Source organism: Trichechus manatus, unplaced genomic scaffold, assembly GCF_000243295.1.
Source record: "Trichechus manatus latirostris isolate Lorelei unplaced genomic scaffold, TriManLat1.0 scaffold00065, whole genome shotgun sequence".
NCBI classification, from domain to species: Eukaryota; Metazoa; Chordata; class Mammalia; order Sirenia; family Trichechidae; genus Trichechus; species Trichechus manatus.
The window spans coordinates 962,077-989,092 of record NW_004444001.1 but is presented as its reverse complement, the minus strand read 5'-3'; the positions used below and the strand labels follow the sequence as shown (position 1 = coordinate 989,092).

The window sequence follows — 27,016 nt, the reverse complement described above, 5'->3', positions numbered from 1 at the left end:
GGCTACCACCAATGACCGCCCTGACAAGGAACACAACAGAGAGTCCCTGAAAGAGTGGCAGAAAAGTGTGGAGCAGAACTCAAATTCATGAAAAAGACCAGACTTCACGGTCTAACTGAGACAGGAGGAGCCTCCGAAGCCAAAGCCCCCGGATGCTCTGTTAACCCAGAACTAACACCGTTCCTGAAGCCTACTCTTCAGACAAAGATTAGACTGGACTATAAAACATAAAATAATACTTGTAAAGAATGTGCTTCTTAGTTCAAGCAGATACATAAGATCAAATGGGCAACTCCTGTCTGCAGGCAGGATGAGAAGGCAGAAAGGGACAGGAGCTGGTTGGATGGACATGGGAAACCCACATTATAGGGATTGCAACTAGTGTCACATAACAATATGTGTATAAATTTTTGTATGAGAAATTAACTTGAGCTGTAAACTTTCACCTAAAGCAACAATGAAGAAAAGATAGCCAAGAAAACCCTATGGGGCAGTTCTGCTCTGTCACGTGAGGTTGCCATGAGTTGGAATCTACTTGACAGCACCTAACAGCAACAACAAATGAGTTAATGCCTATAAGGCATTTAAGGTGGTACCCGCTGGCCGATAATAAATGTTAGCTGCCATTTCTTGTTATTGTCGCTGTTGTCAAGTAGGCCAGCTTGAGAAGCATAGCCTCAGGGGAAGTAAGAAGGATTGGAAGGGCATGGGGGCCATGGGAGAGAGGCTCAATAAATGGCAGCTGTCGTCATTATTATTATTTTATCATTGGCAGAGCCAGGTTGAGGATCATATAAATCACCGTCAGTTCTGTGTGTCTGAAATACTTTTAAATAAATCTCTGCTTCCCACCCTCCCCCTGCCATTTGGCCTAGTTTGCTTTTCACAGGACATGTGCCTTTAAGGGGAACTGGAAGGGGCCCCATTATGCCTAGAAGAGGAGGGAGGTGTGAGAAGTAGGCCTTGCCAGACACACTTGTGGCCCCTTCTGGAGGCAAGGGCCAGGTCTGTTTGGCTCTGTGCTAACCACACACTTGTAACTTGGCCCTCACTGCTGAAGGAAGAAGTGAATATTTGTTCCCAGGAAGCCAGCTCAGCCTTCAGGCCACCCCTGAGGAGTTTGTGGGGTGAGGCAACCACAACAGCAAACTTATTAGCACCCGGGAGGGATTGGGGTGTGAAGCCCTGTCCTGACTCTGAGGATCTCCCAGGTTGCCAACTGGGCCTTAGGAAATGAAAATTGCCACATGGGAAAGCTTTCTAAGTACTAAAATGTAAACAACCACTTTGATCTTTTTTAGAAGAATTCGTCCAGAAGATCTTTGCCCTACTCCAAGATGCTGAGGAGCAGGGGGCAGAGAAGGTGAGGACATTCCGCATGCAGACCCTGACCCTCACTATGAACATCCCCACCCCTGCCTGGCCTAAGACCTTCCCTGCTCCCCCACTCCCACCCCCATCCTACCATTTCTACATCTTGCCAAAGCTTGGCTCCTGTCCCTCTTCCTTCCTGAAGCTTCCCTGACCACCACAGACCGTACCTCTTTCCCCAGCTCTGAGCATCAATTGTTCTTCTGTCTGGGCCACACCCCACACCCTCTAGCCCTCAGTGGGTCTGCTGTTCAGGGGATGCTGGTCTCTCTTCCTAGTTTATCTGCAATCTCCTCAAGGTCAGGTGTCCTGACTCAGTTTCTCTCATCTCCCCCACAGAGACTTCAAACCCAGCAGCCAGAGGTGGCTGTAAAAAACCCAGCCCCCATCTTCAGAAAGAAATCCCAAGAGAAAAAGTCCAGCTTCAGGAGAGCCTTTTCTCATAAGAAAAATGGCTCCAAGGAGGCCAAGAGAGTGGGAGCTGCAGATTTTTCCAGCCCAGAGGCCCGGACACCCAAGAGGCCCAGCTTTCTGCCCCTGTGTGTTGGTGACCATTGGCCCTCCATTCCCTACCTTGGTGAGCAGGCTTGGCATTGCCATGCAACACGGAGGCTGCCTCTGGTTCTAGAGGCTTTCTCTAGGGCAAGGGTTGGTCAACTGTGTGTTGCATTCAGTCTTGACTCGCTTTCTACTCTGAGCAGTGTGGGGAGGTATGGGAGGGCTGTATAGGAGAGGGTAGGGGCTAGTTGCCAGCAGGACCCACCATCCACACACTTAAATATGATATCAGATCAGTGGTTATTAATTAGAATTAATAGATTAATCAGATTAATCAGAATTAATCCGGTTATTTATCAGAATAACCTGGAAAGCTAATAAAAAAATACGGAGACCCAGGATAGGATAGGGCCTGGACCTCTGTTTTTTAGTACCTCAAAGCGTGAGGGCCGCTGTATACAATGATTCCCCTGACATTTATAGAGTGCCTATGGTATGCCACTTTCACATACGTTATCTCATTTAATCCACTCACAACACTAAGAGGTCAATCTTATTACCCCCATTTGACAGATGGAGAAAGTGAGGTTCAGACAGGCTGACTCTGCAAAGTCTCACAGAGTAAAAGCGGGGTGGGGTTCACTTTGTGGGACCTGTTGGCTTGACTGTTTTCCCAAGTGCCCAACTCCCAGACTGTGAGGAGGCAGAGGGGTTTGGTGGAAAAAAGAAGAATTCGATTTCTGGAGAGGGCAGAGAATACTGTGATCTCCTCCAAGGCTGGTCCAAGGAGGCAGGACATTCATTGAGGAGCCTGGTAAACCAGGACCCCTCTCTGGCCAGGGCCTTCTAACAGTTTCTTGTCAGAACCCGTATTCAGCTGTGTGTTTGTGGATTTGAGACAGATGTAAAACACACTCACACTAATTCCTTTTCTCCCTCAGACTCAGAAGATGTCAAGTTCCAGAAGCCTTCACCTGCAGAAAGGGGACCAGTTGGCTCCCCAGAACTGCCCTCCCAGACCAGAAGCCACAAACCAGAAGGGGAACCTCAGCTGGAAGGAGCTTGTGAATCTAGTTAGTACTACCCTTGCTCTCACCTGGGACAGCCCCCCTGAGGGATTCTCATTTGCATGGATTTTCACAGGCTGAATCCAAGGGAGGGCTTGGGAAAGCAGCTGACCAGTACCCCAGGAAACTCTAGAACGGGGGTGGGCAGAGACTTGGCCTTTGAACTGGAGCTTTTGTTGGCACGGTTGCCAGTGGAGAGTCTTTTCCACGTAGAGAACACCTGACTATTCTTGGGCTGTAACTTGACCCCCAGCCCCCATCCCACTCCCATCTATTGGTTTGATTGAATTTTTTCATATAAAATTCCTGGCTTGTTCTATATTTCATAACCAGTGGTATGCTGGGAAACAAGCTCTATAGGAAAAAAAAAAAAAAAGTCCTGATTTGTAGCATTTGCAGATGTCTGTGCTTTAAATATTCCCACCATGGCCTATTTCAAGCTGCCAATAGTTTAACAACTGGTTCATAGAATTCCTGAATATTTACAATCAAGTATAATCAGGCTGCACTCACCACCCAGGGCAATGGTGTGTTCCTGCTACACCAGGAGCCATGGCATTTCCCCTTCCTGCATTCTGATTTGCTGCTCCTGGTCCCAACTGGATAAGGTGTCAGTTTCTCCACCTGTCAAGTGGAAACCAATGTAGTTACGGGTGGGGCCTGGCAGATAAACCCAAAGACCCATCCTATTTCTATATAGCAAACCCAAACGAAACTCTCATGTCCCAACCCTAGTTTAGGAGAAGATTTTTCTTTGCCTTTCGCAACTCATCTGTGGGCTGTGGTTCAGAGATAAAATACTTTTTTTGATCTATAGATGTGTCATTGCAGAACTTTATTGTGGGGAGGGAATTAGGGAGACTCCAGTCAACGGCCCCTCAATCCTTCTTTATTTTTCTTAGAAGAGCAGATCATCCAGAAGCTGGTGGCTCTTCTTCAAAAAGTGGATGGCCAGTTGGGGAAGCAGGTAAGGGCCACTCAGACCTCCCCAGGTCGACCCTGGGAACCTCATCAACCTACAACTGACACCTGAGTTAAATGCCCATCTCTGCATCTCTGGGTGACCTTGACCTGTACCTTAACCTCTCTGAGCCTCAGTTTCTTCTTTCTTCGCAAAATGGGGGATAGATACCTACCTGGCAAATTTTATAGCCAATTTTATGTATAGAAAATGCCAGACATGTAGCAGATGAGATAGATGTTAGTTTAAAATAATATAATGCTCCTGTGACTCCCCCTGCCAGCAAGGTCCTCCCCAATCCAAGTCCTCTGTGAAGTTCAGCTCGTGCCCCACCTTCTCTGGAAACCTCCTTCTGCCTATAAGTCTGGCCTCCCAGCCCTCTGATCGCATTCTCTGCTGTCCCCTTTTCACCTTCTTTCTTGGCCACACGTTTTTATTTACTTGGTTTCCAGTTCTTTCAAGTTTGTAGATTTTCCTCCCCTGCTAGCTAGCCTGTAAGAGAAGACTCCCTGCCCTTGAAGAACTCAAACTCCTTGGTGAAACAAACATAAATGATGCCTGAAGAGGTGTCCGGAATGAACTCAGGTCATAGATGAATAATTGGTGTTGGTGCCTCTCCTTACCAGTACTGCACACCAGCCCAACTTCCAACTGCCAACACCTGCCTCTTATTGCCCGAGGACTGGCTTCCAAAGGCATTTTGCCCCCTACATGGTAGGCTGGAATTAACACTATCCCTTCTCCCCAAGAGTAGCCCTCAAGCAATGGCTGATGGGAGTTGGTGTATAAATACCCCAACTCCCTTGCCCCTTGGGAGGGATAACTCTGAGAAGTGTATTCTACACTGGCTCCCTGAATTCCCTGATTGGATTAAGCTCCAGTTGCCACCCTGGGTGGGCTGCTTTCTCATCCTTGTCCTACGTCTCTGTGCCCTCATCAATGTTTCCTGGGACCACTTTCCAAATAAACTACCTGCACCCAAGTCCTTCACTTAGGTCTGCTTCTGAAGAAACCTAACCTAAGACGGTTAAGTATTAAGAGCAGGGAGCTTGCTGGAGGAGGCTGAGGGTAGGAACTAACGTTCATCTAACATCTACTCTGTGCCGAAGAGTTTTACATAAACTGTCTCACTTAACCCGACCCACCACCAACCCCGGGTGGCGCAAACGGTTAAGCAATTGGCCACTAACCAAAAGGTTGGTGGTTCACACCTACTCAGAGGCTCCCAGAAGACAGGTCTAGCGATGTACGTCAGAGAAATCAGCCATTGAAAACCCTACGGAGCACAGTTCTACTTGACACACATGGGGTGGCCATGAGTTGACTCAGCCAGCAACCCTAGGGGGCTATAACTCTTCCCATTTTACGGAATGACAGAGGCTCAGAGAGGTCACACCGCTATGAAATGTGATTTATGCATTAGTTATCTGAACCCAGACACTGGTATTTGTTTCACTTTGCCCTGCTGCTCTAAGCTGGACCTTGCAGAACACAGTCTGAGAGGCTAGGAGTGGTGGAGGAATTTAACAAGGGGAGCTCATTCCGGGACAATAAGGCACCCAGCCTGGCTGCATGGAGTTGGGGGAGGGGCAGCTGGTGGGAGGGGACTACCTGCCAGCAAAGCTGATGGCCTGCCTTCATTTCTGTTTCCAGATCAGGCAACACCCTAGCTTTAAGACGTTTCTTTACAAGCTCTCTGACTCCTCCCTCACGAAGCTGATGGCTACCCTGCAGAGCCGGGAAGCCCACCCCCCTGAGCCCGACAAAGGCCTTGATGAGAGGTGCTACCAGTTTGCTGATAGCTTGGCTAACAAATTTGCTGGCAACAATAGCTACACTGTCCATCTCCTAGGCCACTACAGCTGGCATGTTTACCCCCGGTTTCCAGCCAAGGAGGCCCAGCTGGTGAGTAAGGGCGGGAATGGCGGTGGCAATATGGCACAAGTAACAGGCTCACGGTCGGCCTCAAGTGGGATCTCCTTACTGTCCTCTCCCCTCCCCTTCTTATCCAGAACTTTGAGGGTCCAGCTCAAATGCCACCTCCTCACTGAGGCCTTCTGAGACCATTCTAAACCACAATGATCTTTCTTTTTCAAAACCCTCACTGGCTGTACTTCATAACCACCATCTTCTTTATTTGGCTCCACTCTCGAACACTTTTATACTCTTTGATATCAGTAGGGAGTATTGGATTGGCTACCATCTTAGCTTGCCCTCTGATTATTTCATGAGTTCTGCAGCTTGGCTTCCCAATTCTAGACTATCATAAAAAGTAAATAACAAAGAAAAGTAAGGCCGTATATCAACTAAGGGATGGTTGAGGTAGACAAGAAGGCTCTGTGGGCTATTTAATTCTGAGAGGTTTCCAGAAACTGATCATTCACCAACCTTGCCCTTGGTTGTTTGAAGAATAGCCTTTCCCTGCTATCACCCTCACTATTCTGATTGGTTTTAAGTTTTTCCTAATAATCCCCCTTCCCTTAGAGGCTCTGAGATTTTTCACTTTATAGATAATACTTATCACTGATTAAAAAAAAAAGAAAAGAATTCTTGAGTTTTCATACGTTTTCTGGTGGACTCTGATAAACTGATTCTCCCCCACCCTTTTCAAATTTATTGAAGATAAACTGCTAACAGACGTTTGATTCAGATCAATAATGTAGAAGCTAATGAATGAATGAAAGTGCGACTTTAAGGGAATAAAACATTCTGCTTGTTGGTGTGGAACAAACGTGACAGAACTTCTACATTCAAATGTTCCTCTGGGAAACCAGACATTTACTGTAATGATGTTACCATCACTCAAAAACACTTGCATCTTCCTCTCCTGGAATTATTTTAGAAGCCATTTGATAAGTCTCTTGAGAAAGCCAGTCTTGTTTCATAAGAGCTGTACTTAGTCACTCCAATGCTTTGCTTCACGTTTGCTTGTTTTCCTGGTAGGAAGTCGCGTGACCTCAGACCTCTCTTTTCTCTGCCTAAGTGTTTTCTCCTGGAGAATGGGTCTATTACAGATAATTTTCCTTCTAGGTTGGGTTAGGTAATCACTACGGAGTGATCTGAGTTCTTTGTGAAAGATGTTATAGAAAGATCAGTTCCGACATCGTCAGTAGCCCCAACTCCATCTTCTGGTTTTATTAACCATTCATTCATTCATTTGTCCACTCACTCATTCATTCAACCAATAGTTATTGAGAGCCTCCTATGTGCCTAGGTGTGCAAGGTGCTGTGAGGTCCTGTAGAGGATCTTGCCTTTGAAAACTTCATATGTTAGTGTGAAAGACAAAATGTTTACCAATGACAAAATTCAATAGCGATTAAATGCCAAATGAGCGGTAACTGAGGTCAGCAAAGCAAATTGGTCCTGGAAGGCTTCATGGAAGTGGCAGGCATTGATTTTGACCTTGGAGGATGGAGAGGCTTTAGATGGGGAGAAAGGACCAGGAGAGCACTGTAGGCAGAAGGGATTGCATGAGCAAAGACTCAGAGGTGGGAGTTAGTGTGATATGTTGATGGGATGATATGTCTGTTGTTACCAGAGTGAAGGAAGGTTTAGGGCGAAGCTCTGGCTATGGGGCCAGCTTATAAGGGACCCACTAATAATTGGGCTGTGGCTAAAATTTGTATTCTTTTTCTCCTCCTAGAATATCACAAGTCCTGAGAGCCAAAGTCCAGATTGATTGAAAGCTGTGCCCTGGGCCCAAATTCCCTTGAACCGGCCAATCAATTGGCAGTGTTAGCCAGGAGGAGACCCTGAAGATGCTTCTTAATGCCCCAATCCAGTGCTTCATGGACTTGACTGAAGACAAGAGGGAACAACCATTCTATGTCCATGTACCATTGTGGATTTATTGAGACTGAGAAAGCACAAAGCATTCTTTCGTGAAACTAGATGCAGAAGCTGTGTTGGGGGTAAAGAGCACTGTGAGTTAGACCAGGGCTCCACCTGCTGACCCTGCCACAAACTTGCTGCAAGACCTTGCACATGACCCCTCCTTCTCCAGACCTTGGACTCCAGGCTGAACTAGACGCATCAGACCCCTTATGGCTCTATCATGTGGAAATCTCTTGAAAGAGAGGTAGTGAGTGCCTTCACTCTGTGGCTAAATATATCCCACTGAGCTGAAAGCAATCTTTACGTTCTCACCAAATGAATGAGTGAATGAATCAAGGGGAGATCTCTTGAGATCCATGCAAATCTGCCAGGCATTCCCTGAGAGGCCTTGGTCCTCAGTTGGAATTGTACAACCAGTGGTTGCAACTCTAAGTTGGGGGCTATGGGAGAAATGGGGGCGCTACCTTGACTGGCACTGGGCATGAGCACTGGACCGGGAGTCAGGACCTTTATGTTCTGGGGCCAGTCCTAGTGCTGACTTATGTGTCCTTGGGCCAGTCTCCTGGTTTTTACTTTCATTTAAAAGAGTTACTAAATCCTTAATCTTTTTTGGTCATCATATATTTTCTCGATCCACAGGGGCTAAGAAATATGTCCATTATCATGTGGAAGGCCTGCTGACATTATTCAAGTTGTTAAAAATGGGTCTCAGTTTTAAAAATAAATTTGAATCTTTTCCCAGAATACCTTCCCGCATTTAAACAGATGTGTATCCATGTGCAACACATCATGCAGTTGGTTGGCCAGTAGTTCTTGGTGTCCATGTGGACTGCTAGATACCTCCCAGGGACTCTGCAGGCTCCAGATGGGGGAAATTTATAGATTGGGAACCCTTGGATTAGAGGGTCTCTTGGAATCCCTCTAACCCCGTGCTCTACAAGTCAACCAAAAAAAAAAAAAAAATGGAGCTGATGCCACACATCTCTCCTATCTCAAGGAGTTTGTTAGGAGTCAGTGAGAAAATGGATGTGAGAGCGTTCCACGTATGTTGTTTTTCTTATTGTAACTACAATCTGGGTAGTTTTCAGGAAATGGGAGAGGAGCTCAAGCAGGACCACCATGGATGGTTGCATGGGTGTGCACTGCCCCAAAGCACCTTACTCAAGGAGGTGTTGTTCACATTCTAGACATGGATTTGTAGATTTATGACAGCAATTTTCCAACTGACAGTATAAAATGTCTTGAGGAGAGGACTCCTTTTTGTATTTACAGAAAGGTAAGGTGTGAGTTGAGAGAGGCTCTGCCTTCTACACAGACGAACATCTTCGACAGCTTGGCTCAGATGGGACAATTCACTACCAACGTAGGCACGTTGCCATGTGTCTAAATCTACATGCAAACTTAGCAGGGCAGTGAACAGACATCTGACTCCCTTGGACATTTCCTGAAACACATGGCCATAGGGGAGAGGGTGTTAAAACTTGGATGGCAAACTTTAATACCCTTGGTATAAATTGTATTGCTGTGTTGAGCACCTTGGGGTGGGTTTAGGGAGTGAGAGAAGCCAAAGGCAGAAAGGCCTTGTGTATTTAGATGGGACTGGCTTCCAACCCAAAGCAAGATTTTGGAATGTCCAACCAAACATGTTCTGAAAGTCACTTCGTGTTTATTGCTGCTTCTGGGAAGTGAGGGAGAGAGGAGCTATTTATGGATTTATTTATTTTACGCAGTGTCCAGGAACACAGCACCGAAATGTGAAGGATCACAATAAGTTTTGAAATGAAGGGCAGGAACCTTTTGTACACAGTTTCTTATTTGGAATTATGTTCTTTAAGCTGTATAAGTATTTGGTATGAGTTCCTGATGCTGGCATCTGAGTCTCATTTTTGTACCGTATGATTTGAGCAAATAAAGAAATTGACTTGTACCAAGGTCTGACTTGGATTATTCATGACAGGGGCAAGAAGGGACCCAACTGACATATCTGTCACAATCTGGTGCCTGCATGCAGGGGGTCAGCATCCTTGTCCCTGCCTGGGGCCCTTTCTGGATACTCTTTCACCATCCCATCCTCAGTGTGCTGTGTCCTGGGGCTACTGTTACAAAGAACCACAGATAACTTTGGTGAAGGGTAAGACAGTACACAATACTGGGGAAGCCAGCACAACTTGTCCAAGGCAAGGTCATAGAAGCTCCATAGACACATCCAAACTTCCTGAGGGACCGAATTACTGGGCTGAGGGCTGTGGGGACCATGGTCTCGGGGAACATCTAGCTCAATTGGCATAATATAGTTTATAAAGAAAATGTTCTACATTCTACCTTGGTGAGTAGCATCTGGGGTCTTAAAAGCCTGTAAGCAGCCATGTAAGATACTGCACTGGTCTCACCCCTTCGGGAGCAAGGGAGAATAATGAAAACCAAAGATACAAGGGAAAGATCAGTCCAAAAGAGTAATGGACCACAACTACCACAGCCTCCACCATACTGAGTCCAGCACCACTAGATGGTGCCTGGCTACCACCACTGACTGCTCTGACAGGGATCACAATAGAGGGTCCCGGACAGAGCTGGGGAAAAATGTAGAACAAAATTCTAACTCACAAAAAACAAGACCGGACTTATTGGCCTGACAGAGACTGGAAAATCCCCAAGAGTATGGCCCCCGGACACCCTTTTAGCTCAGTAATGAAGTCACTCCTGAGGTTCACCCTTCAGCTGAAGATTAGACAGGCCCATAAAACAAAACGAGACTAAAGGGGCACACCAGCCCAGGGCAAAGACTAGAAGGCAGGAGGGGACAGGAAAGCTGATAATAGGGAACCCAAGGTCGAGAAGGGAGAGTGTTGACATGTTGTGGGGATGGTAACCAATGTCACGAAACAATAGGTGTTTAATTGTTTTATTGTTTGATGAGAAGCTAATTTGTTCCGTAAACCTTCATCTGCAGTACAAAAAAAAATAAAAATAAAAATAAACAAAAGCAAAGAACCACAGAGTGGGGGGCTTTAAAGAACAGAAATTTATTGTCTCACAGTTCTGGAGGCTAGAAGTCCGAATACTGGGTGTCAGCAGGGCCATGTTCTCTTTGAAGTCTCTAGGAGATGATCCTTTCTTGTCTCTCTCTGCTTCTGGTAACCACAGGCACTTGTCCCCACCGCCTTAGATTGAGGGTAGGCCTCCCTCAACTCATGCCATGGAGGCTTTTACAAGGATACGGCCCATTGCATGGGAGGTTCTGCTGCTTTGAAAGGGCTTCAAAAAGGTTCACAAGTGACATCATGACATAATTAATCTAATTTCCTCACCCTGAGAAGTTAGAAGGCTGAGCGCCTGAGGTGAGGCAGAGGTAACAGGGTCAGCCAGGAACCGGTTGAGCTAGAGGAGTCAGTTGACTTACAGGGAGGACTGTGCTGTAACCAGTTGCCGCTGAGTCGACTCCGACTCCATGGTGGCCCCGTGTGCATCAGAGTAGAACTGCACTTTGTAGGGTGTTCAATGGCTGATTTTTCAGAAGTAGATTGCCAGGCCTTTCTTCCCAAGGTACCTCAGGGTGGACTCAAACCTCGAACCTTTCAGTTAGCAGCCAAGTGCGTTAACCACTTGGGTCACTCAGGGACTCCGGGCTGTGCTGTAGGTATCCAGAGATGCATGTATGAAAGACAAGACAGCACCCAGCCTTGGCCTCAGCACCTGTGAGACCTCCCAATTTCAAAACACAGTGATTGGCCTGTAAAAAATGATCTATGAATGTTGTTTTTAAAAAATAGCATGAAAAGGAGAAAGGAACTAATTAGGGCTGCCCGATTTGGCAAATAAAAATACAAGAGGCCCAATTAAATGTGAATGTCAGGTAAACACCAAATAATTGCAATATTGGGAACATATACTAAATAATTACTCACTGTTTATTTGAAAATCAGATTAACAAGGCATCCTGTATTTTATCTGGCAACCCCAAAACTAATGCAAGAACATTCTCTCAATTACCTCAAAATGGGGAAAAGAGAATAAACAAAGTGAAAGAAAATATGCAAGGGGATTTATTGATGCTTGTAGCATAACTGACATTAAGAGCATCTGGGCTGTAAACACAGCTTTGAGTTAAAACAATCATTGTTATAAAGTTCAATTCTCCCTTGCATACCAGGGAAATGCATTCCTAAGTTGTGCAGGGGAGAACCCTCCCTCCCTCGCCCTGGTTTGTGAGCCTCAAGGCCTCTGAGCAGAAGTCGCCTGCAAACAGCAAGAGCGACCCCTGGAGGAATGACCTGGACACTGCAGCCAGGTGGGAGACTCCAGGGACCCCCGGTCTCTTCCCTACCACACAAGCCTCCAGGGCGCTTTCCTTTACTGCTCTGGGCCACAGGATCAACCAGAGTAGGCAGAGGATGTGAGAACACCTGGGACTTTGACTCTTCTCGTCTCAGACCTCACAAAGGCACATTTAGGTTCTCCCAGGCAGACCCTTCTAGAAGGATCTTGGGAGGACTCGGCCCCTTGCTTCCCGCTCCACCTGAGCTTAAATTTGCACATATCCTCCTCAGCCCCCTACTCCCAGTTTAGGGCTGTCTTCCAGCCATTTGCTCTAGGTTTTGCATTCCAGGATTTGTTAAATTCATCTGAGGCCTGTGGGCAGCCCTTACCAAGACAGGATAGGGCTGGAGGCTGCCTGCTCTCTGGGGAGCCAAAACAAAACCAGAAAAAACCAGTTGCCAGTCAAGTCGATTCAGACTCATGATGACCCCATGTGTGCAGAGTAGAACTGTGCCCCACAGGGTTTGCAACGGCTGATTTTTTGGAAGTAGATCACCATGCCTTTCTTCTGAGGCACCTCTGATGGACTTGAACTTCCAAACTTTTGGTTAGTATCCGAGAGCTTAACTGTTTACATCAGCTAGGGACTCCTCTCTGGGGAGCAGGAAGGCTAATTTTGTTTTTTTCTGGACAGGCTGGAGAAATAGAAGCTAAAGGTGTCTTTCTTATTGAACCTTTTCACTGAGGCGTGAACAGCTGAGAGGGAAAGAGGGAGATTTGGCCTGGTTTCCTCTACAACCATCCCCCAAACTAGTTGCCATCAAGTCAACTCTGGCAACCCCATGTGTGTCAGAGTAGAACTGTGCTACACAGGGTTTTCAGTGGATGATTTTTCAGAAGTAGATCACCAGACCTTTCTATCAAGGTGCCTCTGGGTGGATTCGAACCTCTAAACTTTGGTTAGCAGCTGAGTGTGTTAATTGTTTGCAACACCCAGGGACTCCACACCAGGACTCAGGGAAGTTCAGGGCAGTGGGGTTCCACCCTGGCTGACCAAGTAATCCACTGGGGAACTTTTAAAGATCCCAATGTCCAGGCAGCATCCCAGACAAACCTCATCATTTCATTCCAGTGAGCAGCTGAGGTGGTGGTGGGGAAGGGAGGGGCGGGCAGTGTTCTAGTGTTCCAGTCCAGCCTTAGTGTACTGTAAGAATTCAAAGCAAAACAAAACAAGAGGATAACTTCGCCTCTTGACAAAGCTGGAAATGTGGAGGTCACACTGCAGGAGACAAGAGGGGCATCCGTGGCTCAGTCCTGCCTGACTCACAGAGTTCTGCTCTGTGGAACTGCATCCTGGGAAGCTAGGGGTGATCTGGCCCATGTGAGGAGTGAACTCAGGCAAGGCTGGGAGGAAGGCCCAGAGCCCAGCCAGCCCAGGGAAGTCTGTGTTGTGCTCTCAGAGCTGCCTTCACAATGGTCCACAGCAGGCGGTGAAAGGTCCAGAGGGTCGCAGGAAAGCTGAGAGGCTGTTTGGACAAGTAGGCTCTCTTCAAGGGAAACAGGAACCTTCACACCATCAGGTCTGGTGGTGGGTGTTGCCCCTGGTCCCCAAAAGGCCTAAGGTCAGGGGACGGCATCTGAGAGCAGCGGGGAGAAGCCTTCACCTCAGGGTCCTCAGCTTCTGTCTTGTTTCAGGTCAGGTTTTCTCTCTCAGCTCATAGCTTCCTAGAAAAAGGACACGGATTCATCATTCCCAAGTCAGCCAGTCTCGGACTTTCCTCATCCTCCTTCAAGAGAGGACACCCTCTCCAGCATCATAAGCTTTGGGCAGCTCTGAGCAAGTAGTCAGGCCCCATCATAGCCAACCCAATGCATGGAAATTGGAAATCTCCACTTATAGCAAACAGCCAATTAGGGGGTTGGCTTTATCATACGAGGGTACTTGGCTGTTTGACAAATGGAATCCTCCACTGGGAGGTGATTAAAGAGAGTTTGAAACATTATTTTGTTTATAAAAGTTAACACTCGGTTTTTCAGGAAGGGCGTGGGGTGGAGTGGCCTCCAAAGTGCTGAGGACAGTTGCACAGATTGTACACTGTGCAAGGGTAGGGTGCACAGGGGCAGGCACCTCACAGGCACTGTGGCTCTGTACGTCATTTCTCAATTTCCTAGCAGTTGGCAGTCAACGTCTTGTTGTAACAAAATCAGTATATTACGACAGATTTCCAACAGCTAGCAGTCAAGTCCCCAAGGAAGGGGTGCCATTTTTCTAAGTGGCACAAGGCACAGGGCTAGTGTTGACCTTGACTGTGACCCAGGAAGAGGCAGGCGGGAGCAGAAAGGAGGCTGGGTCGATGGGGCCCCGAAGTCAGCATAACTTCCCAGGGCAGGACAGGCAGTATCAGGCCTCCAGGGACACCCTGGGGAATTCCATACTTCAGGGTGACTGTATTCCTGGATCCGGTTGGGATGAGACCTCGTAAGTGACCCAAACTGTCTCAGGAGCAGAGAACAGAGGGAAATCAAGTGGGCAGGGAACAGACCTGGATAAGAGAACTCGCAGGAGCCCATGTGAGGAGAAATGAGACAAAAGCAAGGAGTCAGAAGACTCAAGTTCCAAGCTCTGCCTCCACCTACTGTGTGACCTTGAGCAAGTCATTTGCCTTCTCTGAGCAACTGGAGGCATATACATGCAGAGCCCACCTCGGAGAACTGCTGAGTTGTGGACTTGCACATTCTTGGATGCTCCATAACTTTCAAATCTAACCATGTCATTCTGCTACTTAAACCCTGAGGTGACTCCCTAGCACCACAGGCGAAGTCAAGCCTTGTTAGCATGACATCCAAACCAGCTGGACCTAGCCCCAACCCAGTCCCCAAGTGCACCTCAGTCCTCTACCTACCTCCATCCTTGCAACTGCTGTTAACTGCTTGCACAGACCGTGCTGTTTCCTGGTTCTGTGCTGTCCCACAAAGATGTGTTTGTGGGGATATTTATCACAGCAAGGTTGATAGTAGCAAAAAATTGGAAGCAACCTAAATGTCCATCAGTTAGGGACTGATTAAATAAACAATGGTATATCCACACCAATGGAATACTATGGGACTATTACACACTTACTAGATTTATATTTATTTGATATGGAAATAAGTGACAATATATATTTAGTTAAAAAGCAAGCTACAAAATAATACGTAGTGCATGACACCAGGTCCATAAAAAACAAAACAAAATAAAACATATGCCTGTGTATGTGAGTATGCATTAAAAAATACAGAAGGGTGTACACCGAAATATTAGCATCTTGGCAGTGAGATTTCTGGAAATTTTTACTTTCTTCTTAGGTTTTTTTAAATTTTAAGACTTTTTTTTTGTAATGAACGCATACTGGTTTTAAAGTCAGAAAAAGCCATAAAATTGCTCATCCTATAAAGAAGGCAGGTATAAAATTTAAAAAACATGGATAATGTCTCTTTCAAGCGACGTTTCTATTGGGCTAATAATACAGGGCTTACCCAGCCCAGAGTCATAAAGTAGGTGACCTGTTTCTTTGCATTCTCCCTCCGTGCATTCAGAGACCTCTCCATGCTCCCTTCTCTTGGGAGAACCCACTTGGTGCCCCGGCTCTCAAGCTGGCCCTTCACCCACCCCAATGTCCCATACACAGGCCTGGGTACTAGTCATAAGGATGTGACATGCCTTTGTCACTCAGATTACACAGGTTGCCTGCATGTTCAGCGTTTAATTTAAGCTCTAAATAATTGTAGGATGAAGGCAGGGTAGATTTTATGTAGATAGGGAAACCGAGCCTCCCATGAAGTAAAGTGACTGACCAAATGGAGAAACTAGGGCTAGAAACTGATTTCTGACTCCCACTCCAGTGCTCCTTCTACCCTGGGAGGTTGTATTGCTTAGTGGTTTAACATCAAGACGCTGGTAAAAGACAACCTGCATTTGGATCCTGGTTCTGCCATCTACCAACTGTGTGACATTGGGCCTCTTACTTAACCTCTCTGTGCACAGTGCCTAGAACATAATAAGTGTACTTTTGGGTGTACCAAAATCCGTTGCTGTTGAATCGATTCTGACTCACAGTGACCCTATAGGACAGAATACACAGCCCCATAGAGTTTTCAAGGCTGTAAATCTTTACAGAAGCAGACTGCCACGTCTTTCCTCTGGAGAGCAGCTGGTAGGTTGAAACCACCAACTTTTGCTCAGTAGCCGAGTGCTTAACCACTGCACCACCCAAAAAAATATCGGCCTGTTGCCATTGAGTCAATTCCAAATCATAGCAACATTATGTGCCACCAGGGCTCCTCAATAGATGTCTAATACAACTCAGAGTATGAATTTGAATATCTGATTAAAAAGTACACACACATTGATTAATATATGGAACATCTACCCTGCAGCTATTATTCTAACCCTCTCCTCTTTGTTGGCAAGGATATCAGATGAGGGTCAAGAGTTTGCCCAGGACTAGCCCATGTATATGACAATGTCTCTTGTAATTACAGTTTGGAAGGAAAAGAGCAGATTTTTCCTTTTTCTGGATTACTCCCCATTCTCATCCCTAACCTTTTTGAGCCTCTTTTTTCCACTCCCTTATCTGGCCTTCCAGTCCCTGGGTGGTGTAAATGGTTAATGCACTTGGTTGCTAACTGGAAAGTTGGCGGTTCCAGTGCACCCAGAGGTGCCTTGGAAGAAAGGCCTGGCAAGCTACTCCTGAAAAACCAGCCTTTGAAAACTCTATAGAACACAGTTCTACTCTGACACACATGGAGTCACCATGAGTCGGAGTCAACTCCACAGCAGCTGGTGACCTGACTTTTGAAGCTCAAAGTAGTGAATTTGCAAGGAACTGCTTAAGAACTGTCAATCGGTAAATGGCCTCCAGGCATTTTCACAGTCTGGTCTATAAAGAAGAGCCGCGGACAAGCACTTGCCTGGTGCAGGATGTGTGACTCAATGATAACAGTGTTTCCCACAGTTTATGAATGTTATTGGGTTGCTTTTATCACAGCTTACTTCTTTACAAAACACTTTCACTCCTAGAAGTTCATCAGCCAAGGTAGCTCCGGCTGAACTGCATAGTTGCCAATGCTCTGAGATGTAGTGGAAAGGTCTGGCCCTGCAATCAAGGGACTCGAGTCTGGACCTGGCTCCCAGATCATCCTCAGTACCCCATCCTTGGGAGATCTGTTAAGTTTCCATGAATAAATTTGACCCTGAGCCCCCAGATACAGGATATGGAGACGAAGAGATGGAAACTCAAAGGTCAGGGAAGTCCTGGGGCTGGAGACCAGGGAATAGAGTAAGAATAATCCCAGACTGCACTGATGCTATGACCTCCAGGGACCTCCAACTACCCACTGGATCCTGCACCCTCTCTGCCCATCCTTGAATCCAGAAAGTGACACCTGAGTCTGTCTACTCCCTGCAGCTGCTCCTAGAATCTCCTCTCCACCATCCTACTTCCCACCACCCACCAAGAGCTTACTTGCCCAGACTCTGAAGTGGACTTTTGGCTACCTGGGTGACCCTCTGACTCTCTGTTTCTAACACATGTGTATCCAGGGACTCCAGCTTGGACAGAAACAACCAGGCAGAATGTTCCCTAGAATGATGTAGGGATCTTTCCGACCAATAAAGGCTTGAAGCAAATTCAATAGCAGCATAAGTCTGTTCCATTCAAGGAACACGTTGGTAATCCAGTGAAATAAGTGTCCATCATACCAACTAATACACTGAAATGCAATTAAACTCTTATCCAGTCATATGTGATTGCAATAAAGTTTAAATCATGTGAATAAAGTACATAATTTATGCCTAAGCTCAAAATAATAGGCTCAAAATTACCTGGTTTGACTTGTTTTTGAGGCTGGCATTCTGAATTTGTGAGTGTGTGCATATGTGTGCATGCTCCTTCAATAACAACGTTATGGTTCAATAAAAAATTAAGATTTGGTTTAGGTGTGGTTCAAAGTGCATCAAATTAGTATGTTTATTCTTATATTTGGTCTAAAGTTCAATTTGGGATAAACTCTTGAATGTCAGGGATCAAGTTTAATTATCCCCAGCAAAAAACCTGTTGCCATCAAGTCGATCCCAACTCATAGCGACCCTATAGTACAGAGTAAAACTGCCCCATAGGGTTTCCAAGGAGCCGCTGGTGGATTTGAACTGCTAACCTTTTGGTTAGCAGCCAAGCTTTTAACCAATTATCCCCAGAGTCCAGTAGAATGCTTGGCACTTAGTAGGTGCTCAATAAATATGAACTGATCAAATCAATGACAATATTATATAGTCAAGGAGCTATAAGAAGCAGGCCTACATTGATTAGGGCTTTTAATTGTAAGTTGGCATCAGCTTGGAATTCTACCTGTTGAAGTTCATGTAGCCACCGAACTGTGTAGTTTGATTTTTAAGTACATTTCTGTTCAGAAGATGAGAGGTTAACCTGTGAACCACAACACCTACTAATTGCTGAGGGCTTATTACACATCCTGCACTCTGCTAAGCAGCTTACATAGCTGATTTCCTTTTACCAGCACGATAACCTTGTGAGCTGGTATCATTCCCATTTTACAGATCAGGAAACGGAGGCTCAGAGAGACCAAGTGTCCTAACCGTGATCACTGAGCTAGAAGATGGCAGTGCAAGGATTTTACGTCAGGTGTGTTTGACTCCAAAGTCCAAGCTCCTAAATCCCACTCCATACTGACCCCCCCTCTACTCCTTGAAACCCTCCTGCAGACCATTCCCTGCAGAATTTTGGAAACATTAGCCAGGCTTACTGTATTCTGCCGCTTGATTTTTTGGATCGTGGATGTCTTGGGAAGCCTTTTCTGGTGCCACTTGTCTTTTGTTTGTTCTTCTTGAGCACCTTGTTGCCCCAGTTTGCGTCTTTAGCAGGGCTCTCCCTGGAAAAAGATGAAGTGGAGGTTTGTTAACAGCCTGTCCTGTGTTCTATAACATCAAGGCCCTGCTCCAACTCAAAAGGCAGATACACCAGTGCTGTGGTGCACAACCTTGGCTGACGTCAGAGTTCCCCAGGGAACTTCTTTTTGTAATCAGTGAGTATTTATTTAAGTAACATCATGCCAACTAATCAACGGAAACTCAATTAAACTTTTACACAGTCATATATAAATGCAATAAAGTTTAAAGTATGTGAACAAACTGTATAATTTATGCCCAAGCTCAACATTATTAAATGTACATAAACCTTAAAAAAAGTTTTATAGTAAAATTTATACTTAATGTGGGAAGCAGGTATATTTTAATATATTTGATATGATGTGGTGTGGAAACATCAAAAGTAAGAGTGTCTCAGACCTTGCAACTAGGGCCTCAGAGAAGCCCAGCCACTGCCAGAACGGCTCCAAGGCAGGAGGGATAGGGTTGGGGGGAGAAATACCCCAAATTTCTTCTTGTCTAACCCTCTGGTCTCCTGCCGGCGCCTTGTGTTGGCTAACCCAATTGGCATCCAACCATCAAGGGAACCTGGGTAACTCAGGGAACTTAAAAAAATATAAATCTCCAGGCCTTTTCATAATTACTTTAAAGATAATAATGGATTATATGTTATAGACCCCAGACAATTGATGTGCACTATAAAAAATATTTTCTGGGGATAATCTCTAACATAGGAATATTAGATCCTTCATCATGCTAAAAGGAACCCCAGTGGTACAGTAGTTAAGTGCTTGGCTGTTAACTGAAAGGTTGGTGGTTCGAATCCACCAGCCACTCTGCGGGAGAAAGACGTGGCAGACTGCTTCTGTAAAGATTACAGCCTTGGAAACCCTATGGAGTGGTTCTACTCTGTCCTATAGGGTCGCTATGAGTCAGAATTGACTCGACCGCAATGGATTTTTTTTTTTTTAATCATGGTAGAAAATAATTTGAATTAAGGGAAGCCTTCGATAGTGCCAGGTCCCTGGATGCCACAACAGTTAAACACTCAACTAATAACTGAAAGGTTGGTGGTTCGAACCTACCCAGAGGGGCTTTGGAAGAAAGGTCTGGTAATTTGCTTCTGAAAAGTGACAGCCTTCAAACCCTCTGGAGTGCCATTCTGCACACGTGGTGCCGCCGTGAATCAGAATCAACTCAGCGGCAACTGGTTTTTTGATAGAGCTGCTCAATGCATACTATGCAGAGGCCACCTAAGGCTAGGATGTGGAATGCCTGCTAATTCTCTTGAACTGAGGGTAAAACATGAGGGGGGAACAAAGAGAGGCAGCCCCTTCTCCACTGAGCTGAAAGAAGATGCATTCCCCAATGTGGATAGGAGGGAATGGAATAGAAGGACATTGTTGACATGAATAGGCTCATTTGCTGCATATTTCCCCCACTGAAGAAGAACAGAGGAGGGGTGGTGGTGGTCTGTGAAATGTAAAGGGGTGGACTGTAATAACACAAACTAGAATATGATCCTATTGTTCCCAGGGGCGGCAAAAGAAATGGAGAATATCAGAGGCCTAGCGAGGGAGAGGGACAGAGGCGGCACTTGCCCCTGAGCACAAGTCCAAGGGAGTGCCAGATGAGGCTCAGAAAGACATTCCAAGGTGTCACAAATATAAACGGCACCTGACTGAGGCAGCTGGACACGAGAGGGGAAGGCATTTCTGCTGACTATCAATGTCTATTCATCTTGAAATTGGGTGGGGGTTGTGGGGGCGCAACTTAGAGATTGCCTCTGGGCACTCGTTACCCTTGCTATGCCCCTGGAAAATGTCACTTAGCTGGACCATCCTCTCAACCCTGAGCCCTTGCTCTTACCTCTGACCAAAGGAAAGTAGGAGTTCCCAGTGAAGAAGAAACTTACGTCACACAAGGCTTGCAGATGGTTTCCTTCACATTAACCAGAGGCGTGGCTCTTTTGGGATTTGAAGCGGCAAGGGGAGCTACAGCCAAAAGTAAAATTACAGGACAGATGAGTGAGATGGGGTGGGGGAAGAGTACTTAGTCATTCTTGAAATAAAAGCGTTTAACAATAGTAAATATCTCTCTTGTTCTCAAAACGTGAGGACTAGAATCAGGTTGTTGGATTTGATTCAGACCCAGGTCAGCACCATCTGTGGGAGGACCAATACTGACCTTTGATGTAATATTATAAACAACTCCCTCACAAAAAATCGTCATGTTAGGGACAGTTTTCAGGAAAATAGGAGCCTGAAACTTTTATCACCTGTATTATATAATGATCTTTTTTTTACTGGAATAGAGAATATGACCATTATTCTTACACAATATCTTTGTATGTTTTTGATGATTATGGGGATACAGTAAATATGAAGATTAATATGTATTTATGTAACATATGTATTTATGTAAATAAATATAATCTAGAATATATTTGGATTCCTCTACTTGAAGTTCCTTTGTTTGGGGGCCTGTTGGATGGCCCTAGCTCTCCCAAATCGACTTTCAGTGAGGCTTGTTCCTTTATTTTTGGATTTTCCTAGGACTTGTTGCCCTTCCTCCCCCACCACCAAGGCCATCACTAAATGACTGATGAGAACAAACCCTGGGTAGGCTCTGCTCTGCCAAAGTCCCGCAGACGTTCTGCAATGTTACTGCTGAGGCTCAGCTGAGGGCTATACCAGGGTTTCTCAATTTCAGCACTACCGACATTAAGGGCCAGATAATTTTTTTGTTGTAGGGCTGTTCCGTGCATTGTAGAATGTTTAGCAGCATGCCTACCCACTAGAGATTTTGATTCAGTGGGTAGTGGTGGGGCCTGAAGATTATCATTTCTAACGATCTCCCAGGTGATATGCTTGCTGCTACCCACTAGATGCCAGTAGCACACATTTGTGGCTGTTCTGATAGTTGTGACAACCAAAAATGTCTCCACACATTGCCAAATGTCTCCTGGGGGTGGTGGTGGGAATTCTCACCCAGTGGAGAACCATTGGGCTATAGGTACCCTCTGTCCACCCCCAATGCAAGTGAAGGTAAACATGAATGAGAAACACCAACTCAGGGCCCAGGATTGCTCGGGCACCTGAAAACAAATGGCACAGGTGTGAGTAAAATAAAATAAATGCAGTGCATTAAACAGGAAATAAAAGGGCGTGTGGTACACTTTGGCCAATTTTCTGACTATTAATGTCCTAATATTTTTGTCTCATTGTGACAAAAAGAATTATAGGTAAACCTATTACAGAGAAGGGGTCACTCCTGACTTGGGGCAGATCCCTAAACAGGGAAAACTTGCTAATCTGTGCTGCCATTCACCATACCTAGGGAAGCTTGGCTGATGGACCCTGGGGGCTGTCTTCAACCTGGCTTCAGTCCGCCATTTGGGTACCTCTCCCACTGCCCTCACCCAGACCATCCACAGAGGTCAAACAGGAATCCTCTTCATCCCGAATATACCTTGCACTTTCCCACTCTGCAACCAAGTCTCTAGAATAAACAAAATCTGAAGTGCTCTTTCTACTCTATCCCATTCAATCCAACAAACCAGGACTGCCAAAATCATGCCTGTTTCAATTTGCTTGTCACCTCCTCCAAGAAGCCCTCCTCGTTTCCCCAGAGACAGGTGATCTTATTCTCCTCCATAAATACCCTCCAACACTGTTTTGTTAATTATGTAGTACTCATTCATTCTTCTTGTATTTTTGAGGTTGGTATCCATGTCATCTCCTCTCCCGGAGGGGAGATTTCCTGAGAGTGGGGAATCAAGAACTGTTCATCTTTGCAGCCTCTATAGTGGGGCTTCTCAAACTATCTGTAGTGAAGAGCTAGTTGACTTTAAAAAAAAAAAAAAAATTATTTTTGAATCCATAATGGACTAGTACTTTTGTGAAGTACAATACAAATAAGTTAGTAAAATAGATGACTCAGCTCTTGGATGTCATGGCAATATTTTACTACGGTAAATGTTTTCTAAATGCTAACTCTTGATATACGCTCTCATCTTGTTGTGAACTAGTAACAAACAGTTCAGGGACTGGCATTAGTCCATGGACCCCTCTTTGAGTAGTACAGTCCTAGCACAGTGGCTTTCACAGGGAGGCATTCCATAAAACTCTCCTAGAGCAGCTGTTCTCAGACTTTAAGTGTGCAAAAGAATCACCTGGAGGGGCTTGTAAGAAAGATAGATGGCTGGGTCCCACACCGAGATTCTGATTCAGTAGGTCTGCAGTGCAGCTCTAGAATTTTCATTTCTAACAAGTTCCCAAGCGATGCCACAGCTAGCTAGCTGGTCAGGGGATCTCACTTTGAGAATCACTGGACTAAAGCAAGAGCCCTGGTGGTGCAGTGGTTAAGAACTCGGCTGCTAACCAAAAGGTTGGCAGTTCTAATTCAACAGCTGCTTTTTGGAAATCCTATGGGGCAGTTCTACTCTGACCTATAGGGTCGCTATGAGTCAGAATTAACTCGATGGCAATGGGTTTTGGTTTGGATTAAGGGAATGAGCAAATGTCAAGTACACTGCCTCCTGGTGGCGGCCTGTCCTCATAACAGGCAGAGCCACTGAAGCAAACTCTGCTAACCTCACAAATCCACCCCTCTGAAGCAAAGGTTATCAGCCACGGTGTTGTTACACATGTGAGAAATCCATGAGAAGCCACAAGGGTCCATACCTTGGGGCTGTTCTGGGTCCAGTTCCTCTATTGGTGACTGTGCAGGTGATGCTGAAGGAGAACATTGGGGCGATGTTTGAAGTGCTTCCACAGCTGAAGGCTCCAGAGATGGCCTGGGTGATGTGGATAACTCGGAGGACGAAGATCTGCATGGTGATCCAGACGGTTGTACCTGCTGCTGTGGTAACACAGGTGGCAGCTCAGGTGATGTAACGGGTAGTGACGAGTCAGATGTTAAGCTGGGCGGTAATTGCACAGCTGGGGGTGATACAGGTGGTACGGGTGATACAGGTGGCAAGCCATTTGCAGAATGTGAAGGTGATGAGGCCAGTGGTGATGCAGGTGACTGCTCAATTGAAGAGATAGGTGTTGAAACTGGTAACTCCACAGGCCACTCACATGTAGACTCAGGTGTCTGCACAGGTGGGGACATGGGTGGGCTATGTCTACCCTTCCCATCCCCTTTGGGAGCCCACTGTGTGTGAAGTTGCATGGATTCTTCCAGACTGGCTCGCTCTGTTTGGAGGCGTGGCTTGCTGTGTTCAGGGCACTCATTGCCAAGGTCGAGTTCTATCTGGCAGTATACTTCTACCCAGGGGAAAATCACTCTCTTGGAGGGAGAATTAAGGTAAACAGCGTCTAGGAAAAACAAGAACATGGGGCAATAAATGGTGTTACTAACCCCTGGCATCAGCATGGCATTTGCAAAAATGCTTTTACAGATTATTTTCATAAGCAGGATAAGTGGTTTTCAACTTGAATTTATACTTGAATGTACTTGAATTTATATTGAGTATCTGATTGTGTATTAACTCACCTATTTAATGCATCTTTACCGAGTATCTATACACACAGGCATTGTACCAGCCACTGAGAGGTGAAGGGGAACAAAAGCAAACATGATGGTTCCTGACCTCTTGGAGCTTACAGTCTAGTGTGGGGGAGGCAGGTAATTTTTCTGTAAATCTAAAACTGTTCCAAAAATAAAGTTCATTGAAGATCTAGGGGAAAATGGGCAAAAGAATTAAATAAACACTTCATCAAAGAAGATATATGGATGGCAAATAAGCAAATGAAAAAATGCTCTACATCATTAGTCACTAGGGAAATACAAATTAAAACTACAATAAGATTCCACCACACACCCACTAGAATGGCTAAAATTAAAAAGTCTCATTATACCAAGTGTTGGCGAGAATGTGGAGCAACTGGATCTGTCATCCAGTTGCTAGTGGGAATGTAAAATGGTACAACCACTTTGGAAAACAATTCAGCAATTTCTTAAAAAGTGAAACATACATCTACCCTATGATCCAGTCATTCTACTCATAGGTATTTACCCAACAGAAATGAAAGCATATGTCCATAAAAAGACTTATGCATGCATATTCATAGCAGTTTTAGTTATAATAGCCCTAAACTGGAAACAACCCAAATGTCCAACAACAGGTGAATGGATACATGAACTTTGGTATGTCCATATAATGGAATGCCACTCAGCAGTAAAAAGAAGTGAACTATTGGCATGCAGTAACACAAACGCATCTCAAAATAATTATGCTGAGTGAAAGAATCCAGAAAAAAAGGGATTCATACTGTAAGATTCCATTTATATGAAAATGCAAACTAATCTATAGTGATGGAAAGCAGAACACGGATTGCTTGGAGATGGGGTGGGGGTGGTGGAAATGGGAGGGTAGAAGGGATCACAAAGGGGCATGAGGAAGCTTTTCGGGGTGATGGATTGTTCACTATCTTGATTGTGGTGATGGTTTCACAGATATGTCAAAACGTATCAAATTGTGAGAGGGAGGAAGGGAGGGAGAGAAGGATGGAGGGAAGGAAGTAGGGGAGGAAAGGAAGGTCTGGCCCAGCATGCCTGGAGCTGGGTAATATTGTAGACCAGGCATCCCCTGAGCTCCAGCTTCATTCAACACCCAAGTTCACGGGTCTGTGTGGGGAATGTGGATTTTCTAGTACGCCGGCAAGCAGCGCCCTTCCCTTTGGCAAAAAGCTGCTGCCAGGGGAGGCCAAAGTGGAGAGGGTGGCTTGTCTGGCAGCAGGAATAATTAGGTGGATGTGAGTCCTTTAGGAGGGAGGAAAAAGAGGATGCAAGGATGCGAGTGATGAGTTGAGGGTGACACCCTCAGGGTGTGGCTTCCTGCGGGAGCTGATGCCCATCCATAGGCAGGCAGGCAGGGGCTGTGGGCTGGGGCAGACCCGTTCTCTGTTCCCAGATGGCAGGTGGAGAGTAAGAGGTGGCTCTGGGCACCAACTGCAATTTCTCAAGGTGCATCAGGAGCTCCTGCTCCCCTCTGGTGTCAGGAGAAAAATCCAGCCCCACCAAACCCAAGAGGATTTAGGTGGTGAAGGCGAAATCTGGACCGGGAAAGCCGAATTGGAAGAAAAAGCAAAAATAGCCAGTAGCCAGTGCAAGATATTTTCTTCCTTATGAGTTATGTTTGTTCCTACTTGGAGTGATTCTAGGGCCAGGAGTAAAACCTTCAACCTTCATGTACCTCTCCAATTTTTTTGATGATGCCCGAAATAACACCATTAGAATTTCAGTCTTCCTAAATGGGTTTAGGACTGCCGTTCATATCTGTCAAAATGTCTATGCCCAGCTAAAGGCAGAAGGTTGGGGAGTGGGTGAGAGGGCACTGGGTTTCCAGAGAGTGGGAGGAAGGGGCTATTGGTAAACGTCGAGACTAGAGATGCTGAAAAACCCACTGTCATGGATTGAATTGTGTCCCCCCAAAATATCTGTCAACTTGGCTGAGTCATGATTCCCAGTATTGTATGATTGTGTAATCTGATGTGATCTCCTTATGTGTTGCAAATTCTATCACTGTGATGAGGTTATACTGATGAGGTTGACGAGATTTGATAGTGTCTTAATGCAATCTCTTTCGAGATATAAAAGAGAGAAGTGAGCAGAGACGCATGGGAACCTCATATCACCAAGAAAGTAGCGCCAGGAACAGAGCGCATCCTTTGGACCTGAGGTTCCTGCGCTGAGATGCTCCCAGACCAAAGGAAGACTGATGATATGGACTTTTCTCTAGAGCCGACAGAGAGAGAAAGCCTTCCTCTGGAGCTGATGCCTTGAATTTGGACTTGTAGACTACTAGACTGTGAGAGAATAAACTTCTCTTTGTTAAAACCATCCACTTGTGGTACTTCTGTTAGAGCAGCACTAGTTGACTAAGACACTCAGTTTGTAACTTTCTCCAGGGCTTTCCCTGAGTGGAAAAGGATGGAAAAGAATTTCCAGGAAAGACAGGTGAGATAGGTGTGGAGGTAGCTAGGAAGCCAGGCTGTAACCAGAGGTGGAGAAGGGGTCCCCCAGGGCAGGGAACCCGTATCTGCTCCAAGATCCAACTACCAAATCAGGGGACCCTGCTGTCTTAGGCTGGGTTC

General features: G+C 45.8%; 2 protein-coding genes across 3 annotated transcripts in view; one reads left to right on the top strand and one right to left on the bottom strand.

The window, feature by feature from the left end:
- The window catches only part of BNIP5 (BCL2 interacting protein 5), a 13,599-nt gene extending 7,641 nt beyond the window's left edge, over nt 1-5,958 (top strand). The window contains exons 6-10 of the mRNA XM_023734096.1: nt 1,302-1,363; nt 1,711-1,948; nt 2,811-2,942; nt 3,839-3,903; nt 5,551-5,958. Of these exons, the coding sequence (XP_023589864.1) occupies nt 1,302-1,363; nt 1,711-1,948; nt 2,811-2,942; nt 3,839-3,903; nt 5,551-5,958 (905 nt within the window). The remainder of the gene's footprint in view (nt 1-1,301; nt 1,364-1,710; nt 1,949-2,810; nt 2,943-3,838; nt 3,904-5,550) is intronic.
- A 12,828-nt stretch (nt 5,959-18,786) lies between these two features.
- The window catches only part of PNPLA1 (patatin like phospholipase domain containing 1), a 61,822-nt gene continuing 53,592 nt past the window's right edge, over nt 18,787-27,016 (bottom strand). For both annotated transcript variants that reach the window (XM_012556465.1, XM_004379404.1), the window contains exons 6-8: nt 23,599-24,235; nt 20,827-20,913; nt 18,787-18,916 (exon numbers count right to left, since the gene is read on the bottom strand). In XM_012556465.1, the coding sequence (XP_012411919.1) occupies nt 18,787-18,916; nt 20,827-20,913; nt 23,599-24,235 (854 nt within the window). The remainder of the gene's footprint in view (nt 18,917-20,826; nt 20,914-23,598; nt 24,236-27,016) is intronic.